The sequence below is a fragment of the Larimichthys crocea genome, chromosome XXII, assembly GCF_000972845.2.
Source record: "Larimichthys crocea isolate SSNF chromosome XXII, L_crocea_2.0, whole genome shotgun sequence".
NCBI lineage: Eukaryota > Metazoa > Chordata > Actinopteri > Sciaenidae > Larimichthys > Larimichthys crocea.
In genome coordinates, this window is record NC_040032.1 from 10,151,200 (window position 1) to 10,164,003 (window position 12,804).

The 12,804-nt window shown below is 45.9% G+C and overlaps 1 protein-coding gene across 1 annotated transcript in view; it reads left to right on the forward strand.

Moving 5' to 3' along the window:
• ntm (neurotrimin) overlaps positions 1-12,804 on the forward strand; it is a 364,482-nt gene that overhangs the window by 11,889 nt on the left and 339,789 nt on the right. Inside the window, exon 2 of the mRNA XM_027273586.1 lies at positions 7,265-7,347. Within this exon, the coding sequence (XP_027129387.1) occupies positions 7,287-7,347 (61 nt within the window). The 5' untranslated portion in view covers positions 7,265-7,286. The remainder of the gene's footprint in view (positions 1-7,264; positions 7,348-12,804) is intronic.

A 12,804-nucleotide genomic window follows, 5' to 3' on the forward strand; every position in this document is an offset into this window, starting at 1 on the left:
AAATACATTTTTTTTTTTTTTGCGTCCTCTGGAAACACGTCATTTTTTCAAATGCTACACACGTGTTGTCAGGTTGATCTTCATTCGTTTGTGTTTTCTTCAGTTGCACGAGCGCTCTCAGCTGCCCAACAAACATGCTGCATACACGTGGATACCTGAAGGCCTGTAACTCACGTTGACATTTGGATTTAAAACCCAAAGAACGAGAGTGATGTCCCTTCAAATGTTCTTGTTTTCATGTTGTAGAAAATTCGCTTGTCCTTCAACAGTAGTGCAACTAGAGCAACAACTGGGTTTGATTCTCACAGTCGTACTTATGTCGCAGGATGCACCAACGAGATAAATCGGTTACTAGCTCTCATGACGACCACTGTGAGCGAATGAGGCGTGATTTTATTTTTGTCTTTGGAAGGAAGAGGGAGAGGGACGCTCCACAGACTGTGTAATGTGGGCTGCACAGGTTATGCAGTGTATAGGGAACACACACCTGTAACTCTCGTCTTTAAGCAGACAGAGGCACCAGCTCAACCCGTCAATGCAGCATGGATTTCTTTTCTACAGAAATGTATCTCTACATCGAAAATGGAGGCCGCACTCACTCACATGCATGTTTATTGAAAATGTAAATAGATGTACGGTGCCACTCTGTCTTTGGGATCCCTCCTGCTGTGGCAATTCGGATGAACAGCGTGGCACACCTATCAACATGATAACACCAGAGGCACGCAAATAATCTCTCCGATGGAAATTATTGAGAAATAAAGAGCACAGAGGAGAATCAGAGTCTCACAAGATAGAAGAGATAAAGATACATCAGTACATCACCACGACAGGTGACAGGTGTCAAACACAGCATAGCATGGCTCGTGACTTGAGTGTCCAATGGACAACATCAATTATTTACATAATATGGAGCTGACGCTTTAACCTGCAAAAGAAGGCGATGAACTGTCCCTGAGGATAGAAACATAACAACAACACCAAGTCCTGACCACGTCAGTCATTGCAATGACATGAAGATTAGAAATGAGTTTAGCATGAGGAGTACACCTCCGTGCTGTGCAGGTGCTTCCAGTCACACGTACTGTGAAGAAAACAAAATGCTAATCAATACACTTTAAAGATGGATACCTCTGGGACTGTTTCTACAGACGTGAATACATTCTGAATAACTCGTGGATTTGAGTTTAGAATTTTTTTTATGAGCGTTGATGCAACAGAAAAATCTTGTTGCTCTTTATTTCCCTCTGCTCTCTTTAAAGGTGTCGTAAGTGTTTACTCATTTTTAATATCCTGTTGAAAATAGACAGACTGAAGAATATTGGCGTGTGCTTTTCAATTCAGTTTCACATTTAATCAAAAGAGATAATTAAGTGAGATGTATTCCTGTGAGCTCTTACTTAAACTCAATAATTAATATACTGACCAGCTCCTCGGCCACTCAGTCTGTAGAGTCGATCTATTTTGACTCGTGTCCATAAACTTAATGTGATCACGATGCAACGAGGAGGGGAGACTTAAAAGATGATTTATTTAAATATTAACAACTAACAACGTCATAAAAGATGATGCTTAACTCTCGACCTGCTCATGATTCTCACACTGTTCGATCCAGAACTCAGCTGACCTTCTTGCATATATACGGTGTATTGTATCAGTGTAGCTACACTGGTTTGTGACCATGTGCTGGTGCTGGACTGGGATCCTCGTGGACTGACTGCTGGTGGATCCACAACCTTCTCTTCAGGGTAGTGCACCACCTGTTGGATGTTCAGCTAAACCAACCATGGGGGGCCTGTGGTCTTGTTCGGGTGCCTCCTGAACCAGTGGTGAAGGTGTGGAAGTTCCTCAGGATTGAAGGATACCTTGAATTTGATTGAGGCGTCTGAGTGAAACGCTCCTGCCTCAGAGTCGGTAGGCAGGTCCAGGTCAGGCCCACCGAGGTACTCGAAGCTGTCAGCTCTCCACCCAGGACCCGTCGATATGAAGGGGGCGTAATTCCCCGAGTCCACATCATCTCCTCATCCCCCTCAGTCCTCGCTGTCGTCCAGGAGGGAGGTGGACGTCTTACACCAGCGGTCGGGTTTCTGTTTATTCTTATTGTTTTCAGGGATCAGCTGTCAGTCAATTCCAAAGCAAGGCTTTTCATTTTCAAAATTCTTACTGGCTTGTCTCAGATCAGACGTGTGCTGCACTTTAAAGCAAAAAGGTGATCAGGAGGTCACCTGCAGACAGGTGAGCGATGCACGCCTGATTGGCTCTGTGAGCTGCTCTCTGGTTTCATTTCAGATTTTAGATGAAGATGAACTTCACATTAATGAAGCTGTGGCTGCAGGCTCCCTCACAGCTTCAGCTCGCTGCGCGCAACCGGGTCAGGACAGGACGTCGGTCCTTTTCTCCCCCCTTCAAATTAAAAGCATGCGGATTAAACTATGTGTGTGTTTTACTCGAAAGCACGAGCAAACCGGATGCGGTGCTCGTCAGTGGCGCGTGCTTGCCTCGTGCGCCGCTGCCAATGAGCTCGCGGCTGAAGGAGGGACTCTGCGCGCTGTCGTCGGTGGAGGCTGCACGCAGACCGGAGACCGGGGACTGAAGGAAAAGCACTTGTTCGGGTTTTCTTTTTCTCACACTCACAGGCTTTTTTCCTCCGTTTCTCCACACGCAGCAGACAGATCCCAGCGAGAAGCATGAAGAACCGTGTACTGGGCTGTGCTGGTCGGGATGACCACCTGCTGATGGAGCAAGGTGAGTGATGGATTTATTCTTGGAGCACTTGTTATCGCCCGTCTCTGACTCCTGTTTGTCCGGTTTGTCAGTTCCCACCCGCCGTTAACGGGGGGGTCCGCTTGTCGGCGTGTCCTCACACATCATGACATGTCATCCATAAGCTGCAGCTTAAATGAAGCGATTAGTGAAGAGCAGCTGATCCGTCCTGGTGCCACCGGCTGGACTCTCCAAGTATCCGAGTACTTTGTGTTGCTGTGTTTTTTCCGTCAGGCTGCAAAGTTTCATCCTGATTCTCATCAGCAGCTTTTGCACTTCAAAGGAGAAGTCATGGTTCTGCAGACCTTCACCCACACTGCTTTTTATTCTCATGCACCTGCATTAAAACTCAGCCCTGTTGTCCTTTTTTTTTTTCTTTGTTTGCGCTTTTGTGGCCGCGGATCAGCCTGACGCACGGACGCACGCACGGTGGAGGTCTTTGCCGCAAAGTTGATTAAGTATTAGTTGTTAATCCACATTGACTGCGTGGTCAGGTCATCCAAGTTAAGCCGTGTATGCTCCCAGCAGGCAAGTTGGCTTTGCTGGAGAGAGAGAGAGAGAGAGAGACAGAGTCCTTTTCTGACCTTGTTTACCTGAATTAAAATTCAATCCAATAACCAATTGTGGCTTTAAGCAGCATGCGAACAGAGGGCGCCGTAACAAAATGAAAACTTTCACCTTTATATCTTTAATCAACCTATCGTGTGTTTACCTTTTTATTTTCAAAGCCCAGGCAGCCTGTAATAAGACAGAGACTGAGGGAAAGATTAATGCCATTAAATCAGCCCTGTCCTCTGATAATGACCCTGTAGTCAGAAGTGAACAAAATAAATAATAAGAGAGCCGAGGACACGAGGAAAGGAAGAAGTGGATAATCAGTGGAGTCGGTTGGAGGTTGGAGGATGGAGGGGCATTTTCCTCATCAGCTCTCCACACCTCGCTGTTCTGTTTGGCCAGCAGCCCCGTTGGATCTCCCTCCATGTCTTCGGCTGCACAAAACGCCAGAACTCCACGATCCAAAGTCCTGCCGTGCACGTAAAGAGTCAAGACTCCTGCCAGAAGGCATGAGTGAAATAACCGTGAATATTTCATAAAGTTGCAGTTAACCGCCTCGATGATTTGTTGTTTCCCGACTTCATAATTGCCTTGACTGAAACACAGTTTTTTATTCCTGTCCATCTCGAACGAAGCTTGTGCAGCTGAACTTTTACCACACAAAGCCCTGAGAGCGCAGACGCTTTGCACTTTTCAACTAATTACTTAGTGGAGATACGTCAGCGTTAAGAAAAAGGGAATTAATGGAGTGACTCCCTGCTCCGTGTGCTTCAGTAGACAAGAAGAGGCTGTTTTCACCCATACTTATTGGAATTCGGCACAAACTGTCACCGTTAATGTTGCAAAAGAAACATAGTCATTATTCTGCAGGCGTGAAACGGTGCCAGGTGAAGAAAACCTCCGTATATGTGACAGCGCTTAAAAAAATACACAAAATCTCTGGGACAGGCGTCGAGAGATAACGTTTTGTTTCGTGCCACGTTGCCGCGCTGTAGAAAAAAAAGTCAGCTTTTAATACACCTGCAAAAACTCAAGTCCCATCATTCCCCAGGCGACATCAAAAGGATGGTGGGCGGGCGCTGTAAAGCTTGCGGCTCCACCTTCGCCCCCAAGCCTTTCCAAGCAGGAAATACGCGGAAGTTGCGGAAAAATTGGTTAAAATTGCAACACCGCCCTGAATTCACAGGGATTCACTGAAGTTGCGTTGAAGTTGCAAATGGCAACATTGCGAATTCCTGGAGGGTCTGAAATGCTGCACACATGTTGTCAAATTGATCTTCATTCACTTGTGTTTTCTTCAGTTGCACTGAGTGCTCTCAGCTGCCTGTTCATACAACACATGCTGCATACACGTGGATACCTGGAGGCCTGTAACTCACGTTGACATTTGGATTTTAAAACCCAAAGAACGAGAGTGATGTCCCTTCAAATGTTCATGTTTTCATGTTGTAGAAAATTCTTGCTTGTCCTTTTAACAGTAGTGCAACTAGAGCAACAACTGGGTTTGATTCTCACAGTCGTACTTTATGTCGCAGGATGCACCAACGTAGATAAATCGGTTACTAGCTCTCATGACGACCACTGTGAGCGCAATGAGGCGTGATTTATTTTTTGTCTTTGGAAGGAAGAGGGAGAGGGACGCTCCACAGACTGTGTAATGTGTGCTGCACAGGTTATGCAGTGTATAGGGAAACACACACCTGTAACTCTGTCTTTAAGCAGACAGAGGCACCAGCTCAACCCGGTATCAATGCAGCATGGATTTCTTTTCAACAGAAATGTATCTACATCGAAAATGGAGGCCGCACTCACTCACATGCATGTTTATTGAAACTGTCTTTGGGATCCCTCCTGCTGTGGCAATTCGGATGAACAGCGTGGCACACCTATCAACATGATAACACGCAGGGAGCACTGCAAATAATCTCTCCGATGGAAATTACTGAGAAATAAAGAGCACAGAGGAGAGTCAGAGCTCTCACAGATAGAAGACGGAGTAAAGATACATCAGTACATCACCACGACAGGTGACAGGTGTCAAACACAGCATAGCATGGCTCGTGACCGAGTGTCCTAATGGACAACATCAATTATTTTAACATAATATGAGGCTGACGCTTTAACCTGCAACCAGCCAACATATTCAACATAGAAGGACGATGGACTGTCCCTGAGGATAGAAACATAAGCAACAACACCAAGTCCTGACCACGTCAGTCATGTGCAATGACATGAAGACTTAGAAATGAGTTTAGCATGAGGAGTACACCTCCGTGCTGTGCAGGTGCTTCCAGTCACTCGACAGTCACACTGTGAAGAAAACAAAATGCTAATTCAATACACTTTAAATGATGGATTACCTCTGTGAACTGTTTCTACAGACGTGAATACATTCTGAATAAACTCGTGGATTTGTGGACGAGTTTAGAAGTTTTGTTTTATGAGCATTGACGGCAACAGAAAAATCTTGTTGCTCTTTATTTCCCTCTGCTCTCTTTTTAAAGGTGTCGTAAGTGTTTACTCATTTTTAATATCCTGCTGAAAAGTAGACAGACTGAAGAATATTTCAGCGTGCTTTTCAATTCAGTTTCACATTTAATCATAAAGAAATAATTATAGTGAGATGTATTCCTGTGAGCTCTTACTTAAACTCAATAATTAATATACTGACCAGCTCCTCGGCCACTCAGTCTGTAGAGTCGATCTTATTTTGACTCGTGTCCATAAACTTAATGTGATCACGATACAACGAGGAGGGGAGAACTTAAAAGATGATTTATTTAAATATTAACAACTAACAACGTCATAAAAGATAAAGATCGTAAATCTCGACCTGCTCCATGATTTTCACAGGTCGATCCAGAACTCAGCTGACTTCTACGCATATTATACGGTGTATTGTATCATGTGTATCCACGCCTTGGTTTGTGACCATGTGCTGGTGCTGGACTGGGATCCTCGTGGACTGAGTGCTGCTCTGGTGGATCCACAACCTTCTTCTTCAGGGTAGTGCACCACCTGTTGGATGTTCAGCTAAACCAACCATCGTGGTGCCTTGTGGTCTTGTTCGGTGCCGTTTCCTGAACCAGTGGTGAAGGTGTGGAAGTTCCTCAGGATCTGAAGGGATACCTTGAATTTGATTGAGGCGTCTGAGGTGAAACGCTCTCTGCCTCAGAGTCGGTATGCAGCGTCCAGGTCAGGCCCACCGAGGTACTCGAAGCTGTCAGCTCTCTCCACCCAGGACCCGTCGATATGAAGGGGGCGTAATTCCTCCGAGTCCACTATCATCTCCTCATCTCCTCCTTCAGTCTCGCTGTCGTCCAGGAGGGAGGTGGACGTCTTGACACCAGCGGGTCGGGTTCTGTTTATTCTTATTGTTTTCAGGGATCAGCTGTCAGTCAATTCCAAGAGCAAGGCTTTTCATTTTCAAAATTCTTACTGGCTTTTCTCAGATCAGATTGTGTGCTTGCAGACTTTAAAGCACAACAGGTGATCAGGAGGTCACCTGCAGACAGGTGAGCTGATGCACGCTCTGATTGGCTCTGTGAGCTGCTCTCTGGTTTCGTTTCAGATGTTAGATGAAGATGAATCTTCACATTAATGAAGCTGCTGGCTGCAGGCTCCTCTCACAGCTTCAAGCTCGCTGCGCGCAACCGGGTCAGGACAGGACGTCGGTCCTTTTCTCCCCCCTTCAAATTAAAAGCACGCGGATTAAAACCTATGTGTGTGTTTTACTCGAAAGCACGAGCAAACCGGATGCGATGCTCGTCAGTGGCGCGTGCTTGCCTCGTGCGCCGCTGCCAATGAGCTCGCGGCTGAAGGAGGGACTCTGCTGCGCTGCGTCGGTGGATGCTGCACGCAGACCGGAGACCGGGGACTGAAGGAAAAGCACTTTTCGGGATTTTCTCACACTCACAGGCTTTTTTCCTCCGTTTTCCACACGCAGCAGACAGATCCCAGCGAGAAGCATGAAGAACCCGCTGTACTGGGCTGTGCTGGTCGGGATGACCATCCTGCTGATGGAGCAAGGTAAGTGATGGATTTATTCTTGGAGCACTTGTTATCGCCGTCTCTGACTCCTGTTTGTCCGGTTTGTCAGTTCCTCACTCGCCGTTAACGGGGGGTCGCTTGTCGGCGTGTCCTCACACCTCTGACATGTCATCCATAAGCTGCAGCTTAAATGAAGCGATTAGTGAAGAGCAGCTGATCCGTCCTGGTGCCACCGGCTGGACTCTCCAAGTATCCGAGTACTTTGTGTTGCTGTGTTTTTCCGTCAGGCTGCAAAGTTTCATCCTGATTCTCATCAGCAGCTTTTGCACTTTCAAAGGAGAAGTCATGGTTCTGCAGACCTTCACCCACACTGCTTTTTATTCTCATGCACCTGCATTAAAACTGTTGTCCTTTTTTTTTTTTTGCGCTTTTGTGGCCGCGGATCAGCCTGACGCACGGACGCACGCACGGTGGAGGTCTTTGCCGCAAAGTTGATTAAGTATTAGTTGTTAATCCACATTGACTGCGTGGTCAGGTCATCCAAGTTAAGCCGTGTATGCTCCCAGCAGGCAAGTTGGCTTTGCTGGAAGAGAGAGAGAGAGAGAGAGAAAGAGAGAGAGAGAGAGAGAGACAGAGTCTTTCTGACCTTGTTTATGCCTGAATTAAAAATTCAATCCAATAACCACATTGTGGCTTTAAGCAGCATGCGAACAGAGGGCGCCTGAACAAAATGAAAACTTCACCTTTATAATCTTTAATCAACCTATCGTGTGTTTACCTTTTTATTTTCCCCCTCAGGCAGCCTGTAATAAGACAGAGACTGAGGGAAAGATTAATGCCATTAAATCAGCCCTGTCCTCTGATAATGACCCTTGTAGTCAGAAGTGAACAGATAAATAAATAAGAGAGCCGAGGACACGAGGAAAGGAATGAAGTGGATAAATCAGTGGAGTCGGTTGGAGGTTGGAAGGATGGAGGGGCATTTTTCCTCATCAGCTCTCCACACCTCGCTGTTCTGTTTGGCCAGCAGCCCCGTTTGATCTTCCTCCATGTCTTCGGCTGCACAAAACGCCAGAACTCCACAATGCAAAGTCCTGCCGTGCACGTGAAGAGTCGAGACTCCTGCACAGAAGGCATGAGCAGCAGAGTTGAAATAACCGTGAATATTTCATAAAAGTTGCAGGTTAAACCGCCTCGATGATTTGTTGTTTCCCGACTTCATAATTCTGCCTTTGATCTGAAACAACACGTTTTATATTCCTGTCGAATCTCGAACGAAGCTTGTGCAGCTGAACTTTTATCACACAAAGCCCTGAGAGCGCAGACGCTTTGCACTTTTCAACCTAATTACTTATGTGAGATACGTCAGCGTTAAGAAAAAATGGAATTAATGGAGTGACTCCTCGCTCCGTGTGCTCCAGTAGACCACAGAGAGCTGTTTTCACCCATACTTATTGGAATTCGGCACAAACTGTCACCGTTAATGTTGCAAAAGAAACATAGTCATTATTCTGCAGGCGTGAAACGGTGCCAGGTGGAAGAAAAAGCTCCGTATATGTGACAGCGCTTTAAAAAATACACAAATTATCTCTGGGACAGGCGTCGAGAGATAACGTTTTGTTTCGTGCCACGTTTCCGCGCTGTAGAAAAAAAGTCAGCTTTTAATACACCTGCAAAAACTCCAACCCCTCCTCCCATTTCAAGTCCAATCCATTCTCCAGGCGACATCAAAATTATGCATTTGCATTTCAGCAGATCTCTTGCAGAATCAGACATCAGATCAGATAAAATTGAAATGGACCCCACAGGGAAACTGGGTCAACAGAACAGGACGCAGATGATAGGATGGATGAGTCCAATATAGATCAGATTTGAAAAGATAAACATGCAACTCATTTATTATCCTCCACATGTTTCTTTTGTTTAGTTTTTAAGGTTTCATTTGGATCTGCAAACACCTTTTTGTTTGCAGAATTATTCCAGTTTGTAACGTTGGACTAATTCAGTCGAGACATCTCTGGCCAAGTGCAGACACCAGCCTGACCTTTCAAGAATGTTACCTGCAGAATTAATGTTGATTAGCGCTCGCAGTGTTTGCCATTTTAACGATCAAAAGCATCGGCCAGGCGAGACGAGGCAGAAGGTTCGTCGAGACGTTCTGGGTCTTTTTTCAGGTATCTGATCCAGAAGAGAAGCAGCTAATCCGGATCAAACCTCAGTCACTGTTTCTATACTCCAAGTAAATATGTGACTTCCTTTCATTACTCAGTTCATTACTCAGTTTGTATCAATATGGGTTTAGCTGTCGTCATTGTTTAAACATGCAGGACTGTGGCTCTATTTTTAAAAGTAGCACTTTCAGTCGCTCGTCTTATGGTCTGATCTGATTAGAATCATGCATGGAAGCAGCTTGTGCACATCGTGACTGCTCACGAGAGGAATCAAAACATTTTGGCTCGTATACAGATGTGCGAGGCAGATATGCAGGAAGGACCCCCGCAGGTCAGAGCTGGAGTCGGGTTGGGGTGGATGTTAGAGATGCAGAGGGCAGATCACAGGAGCAGAGAGAAACGATCCGGAGCGATTGATAGAGACAGAAGGAGGCACCTGGGCTGAAGTGCTCTACTAGTTGGCTGGCGGAGGCTGCAGCCAATGTGGCAGGGAGCACTGTACATCTGGATGGCAGTCGACACAAATAAGTGCTTGAAGCGCTCCTCGGTGCACCTCGAGGGGGGAGGATGAGCCCAGGGCTGAAATTGCTGTGGGGCTGCGTCAGCTCACCGGAGAGAGGGTGGGAGGGCTCGTCCAAAATGAAGTATCAGTTTGTCTGTTGATGTATTTTGCAGCACACTTTTCTTTTTCTTCTTTTGGTTGTGTAGCAGGAAACAAACAGACATCACGGATGGTGCATCACGATGCCATGTGCACTGAGAAAATGTGTGAATATTTGGAGCCAGGCGTTGATGTGTTGCTCTGTGTAATCAATCATAGATTATAATTGTGCGACGTGTTGGCTTTTTAAAATGGGTTTAGCTGCTGCGTTAATGTAACAACATTCCCTTCTTCGTTATTAGTTCTCATATTTTGGAGTGCCTGGTTTCGCCTCCGCGTCTGATCTGTTTGAATATGTCAAGGTCAACTTCATGGTGCCTCTCACTAATTGCTGTCTTATATTATTTTCCACCGTCTCACATGTTCGGCACGGACGTTCGAGCGCCTTCACGTTCGGCAGCAGAGTCGGGCAGACTGACACACAGACTGTGTGCCTGGAATCAGCCGCTCAGATCTTTTCATGTTCTCTGTAAGGTGATGCAGCTCAAACAAAGAATACTGCAGCTGCTCCACTGTTTCTGTCAGTGAATATGTAAGAAGACTGTGAATTTCAGCTGTGAAATCCACAGTGAATTACTGTAAACAGTAGTACACTGTGTATTCAGGCAAAAACTACAGTAATTGTAGAGTTATTGTGCAAAAACAGTAACCAATGATGTGCTGTAGAGTTACTTGTCAACAGCTGCCAGTGGTTTTACAGTGTAACTTTTCGGGTGCAGCTGGACCCCGACAGTGGATCATCACTCCAACATGTGAAGGGTAGGTGGGAAACAATCAAACGCTGACATCAGTGGGCGAGAAGGAAAAAAGCAACAAAACAACAGTGCAGATCAGAGTGAAAGCTTCCAGAATGTCCCAGAAGAAGCAGCACATGTTGTGCGTTTGTGTTTTTTTACCAAATAAAAGAACAGCGTTTCTTTCTGGAGTATTAATCCAGCTTAAGATAAACGCTGGTAATGAGGCGGCCTCATTGTCTGAGCGGGCTGCCTCCCTCCCTCTCTCTCTGTATGTGGCTGGGAGAAGACAGTGCTGTCTGTGTTGCCAGGATGCAGCACAAACTCTTGTGTTTTTTTTTTTTTTTTTTTTTGGCCGAGACCCTCGCAGGCCTGTGTATTGTGCCCTTGTCCTTCCTCCGTCAGCCCGTGTCAGCCAAAGGCGAGAATTATAGCCGGTTAGATCGAAATTTGGAGCAACAGCTGTTATTGGATGACCAGCTAAGAGAGCAGAGATGGATAGGGGTGGCGTCGGTGTTATGGGAAGCTGTGGTGTGCTCGTTGTATGCAGCCTTTTGTTAAAGACATTGAGATCATTGTTGATGGGTAGAGTGTGTTCTCTTCTTATCGCGGGGCTACAGCTACTCAGTGGGGATCTCGAGGCAAAAGAGGCCGAGCATGCTGCTGTAAAGAAAAATGTCTTTGTCCGTCTCCCACGGCACGGTCCACATAAAGGCTGGGAGAGAGGGAGAGCGTGCAGATGGCCGACGGTGGCAGGTAGATTTTGCCACCTGTGTACAGTGGCGTGATATCAAAACATGATGAATTAATGTCATGTAAAACGGCTATGAGGTGCTATTAAAGCCAGGTGGCTTCTCAGCCGGAAAGCAAGAATTCGCCCTCAGACACTCCTACACACACACACACACACACACACACACACACACACACACTCCACCTACTCCTACATTAAGATGCTTTGACCTGTGTGAATGCATTTTGACGCAGCGTCCGTGTTCTGCACCATCTACCTGTGCTCCAGGTAGTGAAACACTACGCCTCAGAAACACTGGGGCATGGTGAGGTCAGGATCTCGCTCACAGCCAGAGGAGCCATTTTTTTAAATTTACAATGGAAACCAAGTGGAAATCTGCGAAATGAAATCACATCAGTGTATGATATATGACGACTTAAACCATCTAAAAAAAGATCAGGACTTGCTTCTCTGTGTTTTCATTCACTCTGGGGTCTCGCGGGTTAATCAAATCTGATCTGATTCATGCACTGACAGTAATTAAGTTCATTTCTTTGGCTTGTTCGCGTATGCTCTGCTCGACTGTTTGTCGTACACCAACTCAGTTTACTTAACATGCAGAACTTGCATATTTTAATCTATGCAACATTTTTCTTTTTACAGTGCTCAGCTCTCATATTCTCCTTCACACCTCCACTCATGCATATCAGCGCACTTAACACAGCATGCCATTGCAAATGCATGTACAAATATGCGGTAAATCAAATTACAGTACGTCCAGCCAATTGATATGAAGTGAACCCACAGCCTTTTTTGGGGGCCCCCTTATGGTCCGGGGGCAATCGCTTGCTTTACCCAGGTCATGTTCCAGGCTCGACCCCAGGCAGACTGTTCTGAGGTCAGCGGCGGCTGATTGCAGGTCTCAGCCCCGGCAACTGATCGGCGCTTTAGACTGCTGATGGTTATTTCTGCTGGGAATTTTGAACAAGGCAGTTTTATTTTACAAAGTCAGGAAAAAAAAAGTGTTAGAGGGCGAGCGAAAGGACAGAACGGGGCACAGCGGTTTGTAAAGTATTCAATTCTTTCACAACACGAGTATTTTTTTGTCTGTTTATGTTTTGCGGTTTTAGTAAAAGTTTCGCAGGCGTTATGCTCTAACGCTTAATCGTTAAATTGGTTAATTGCTGCACATTATAC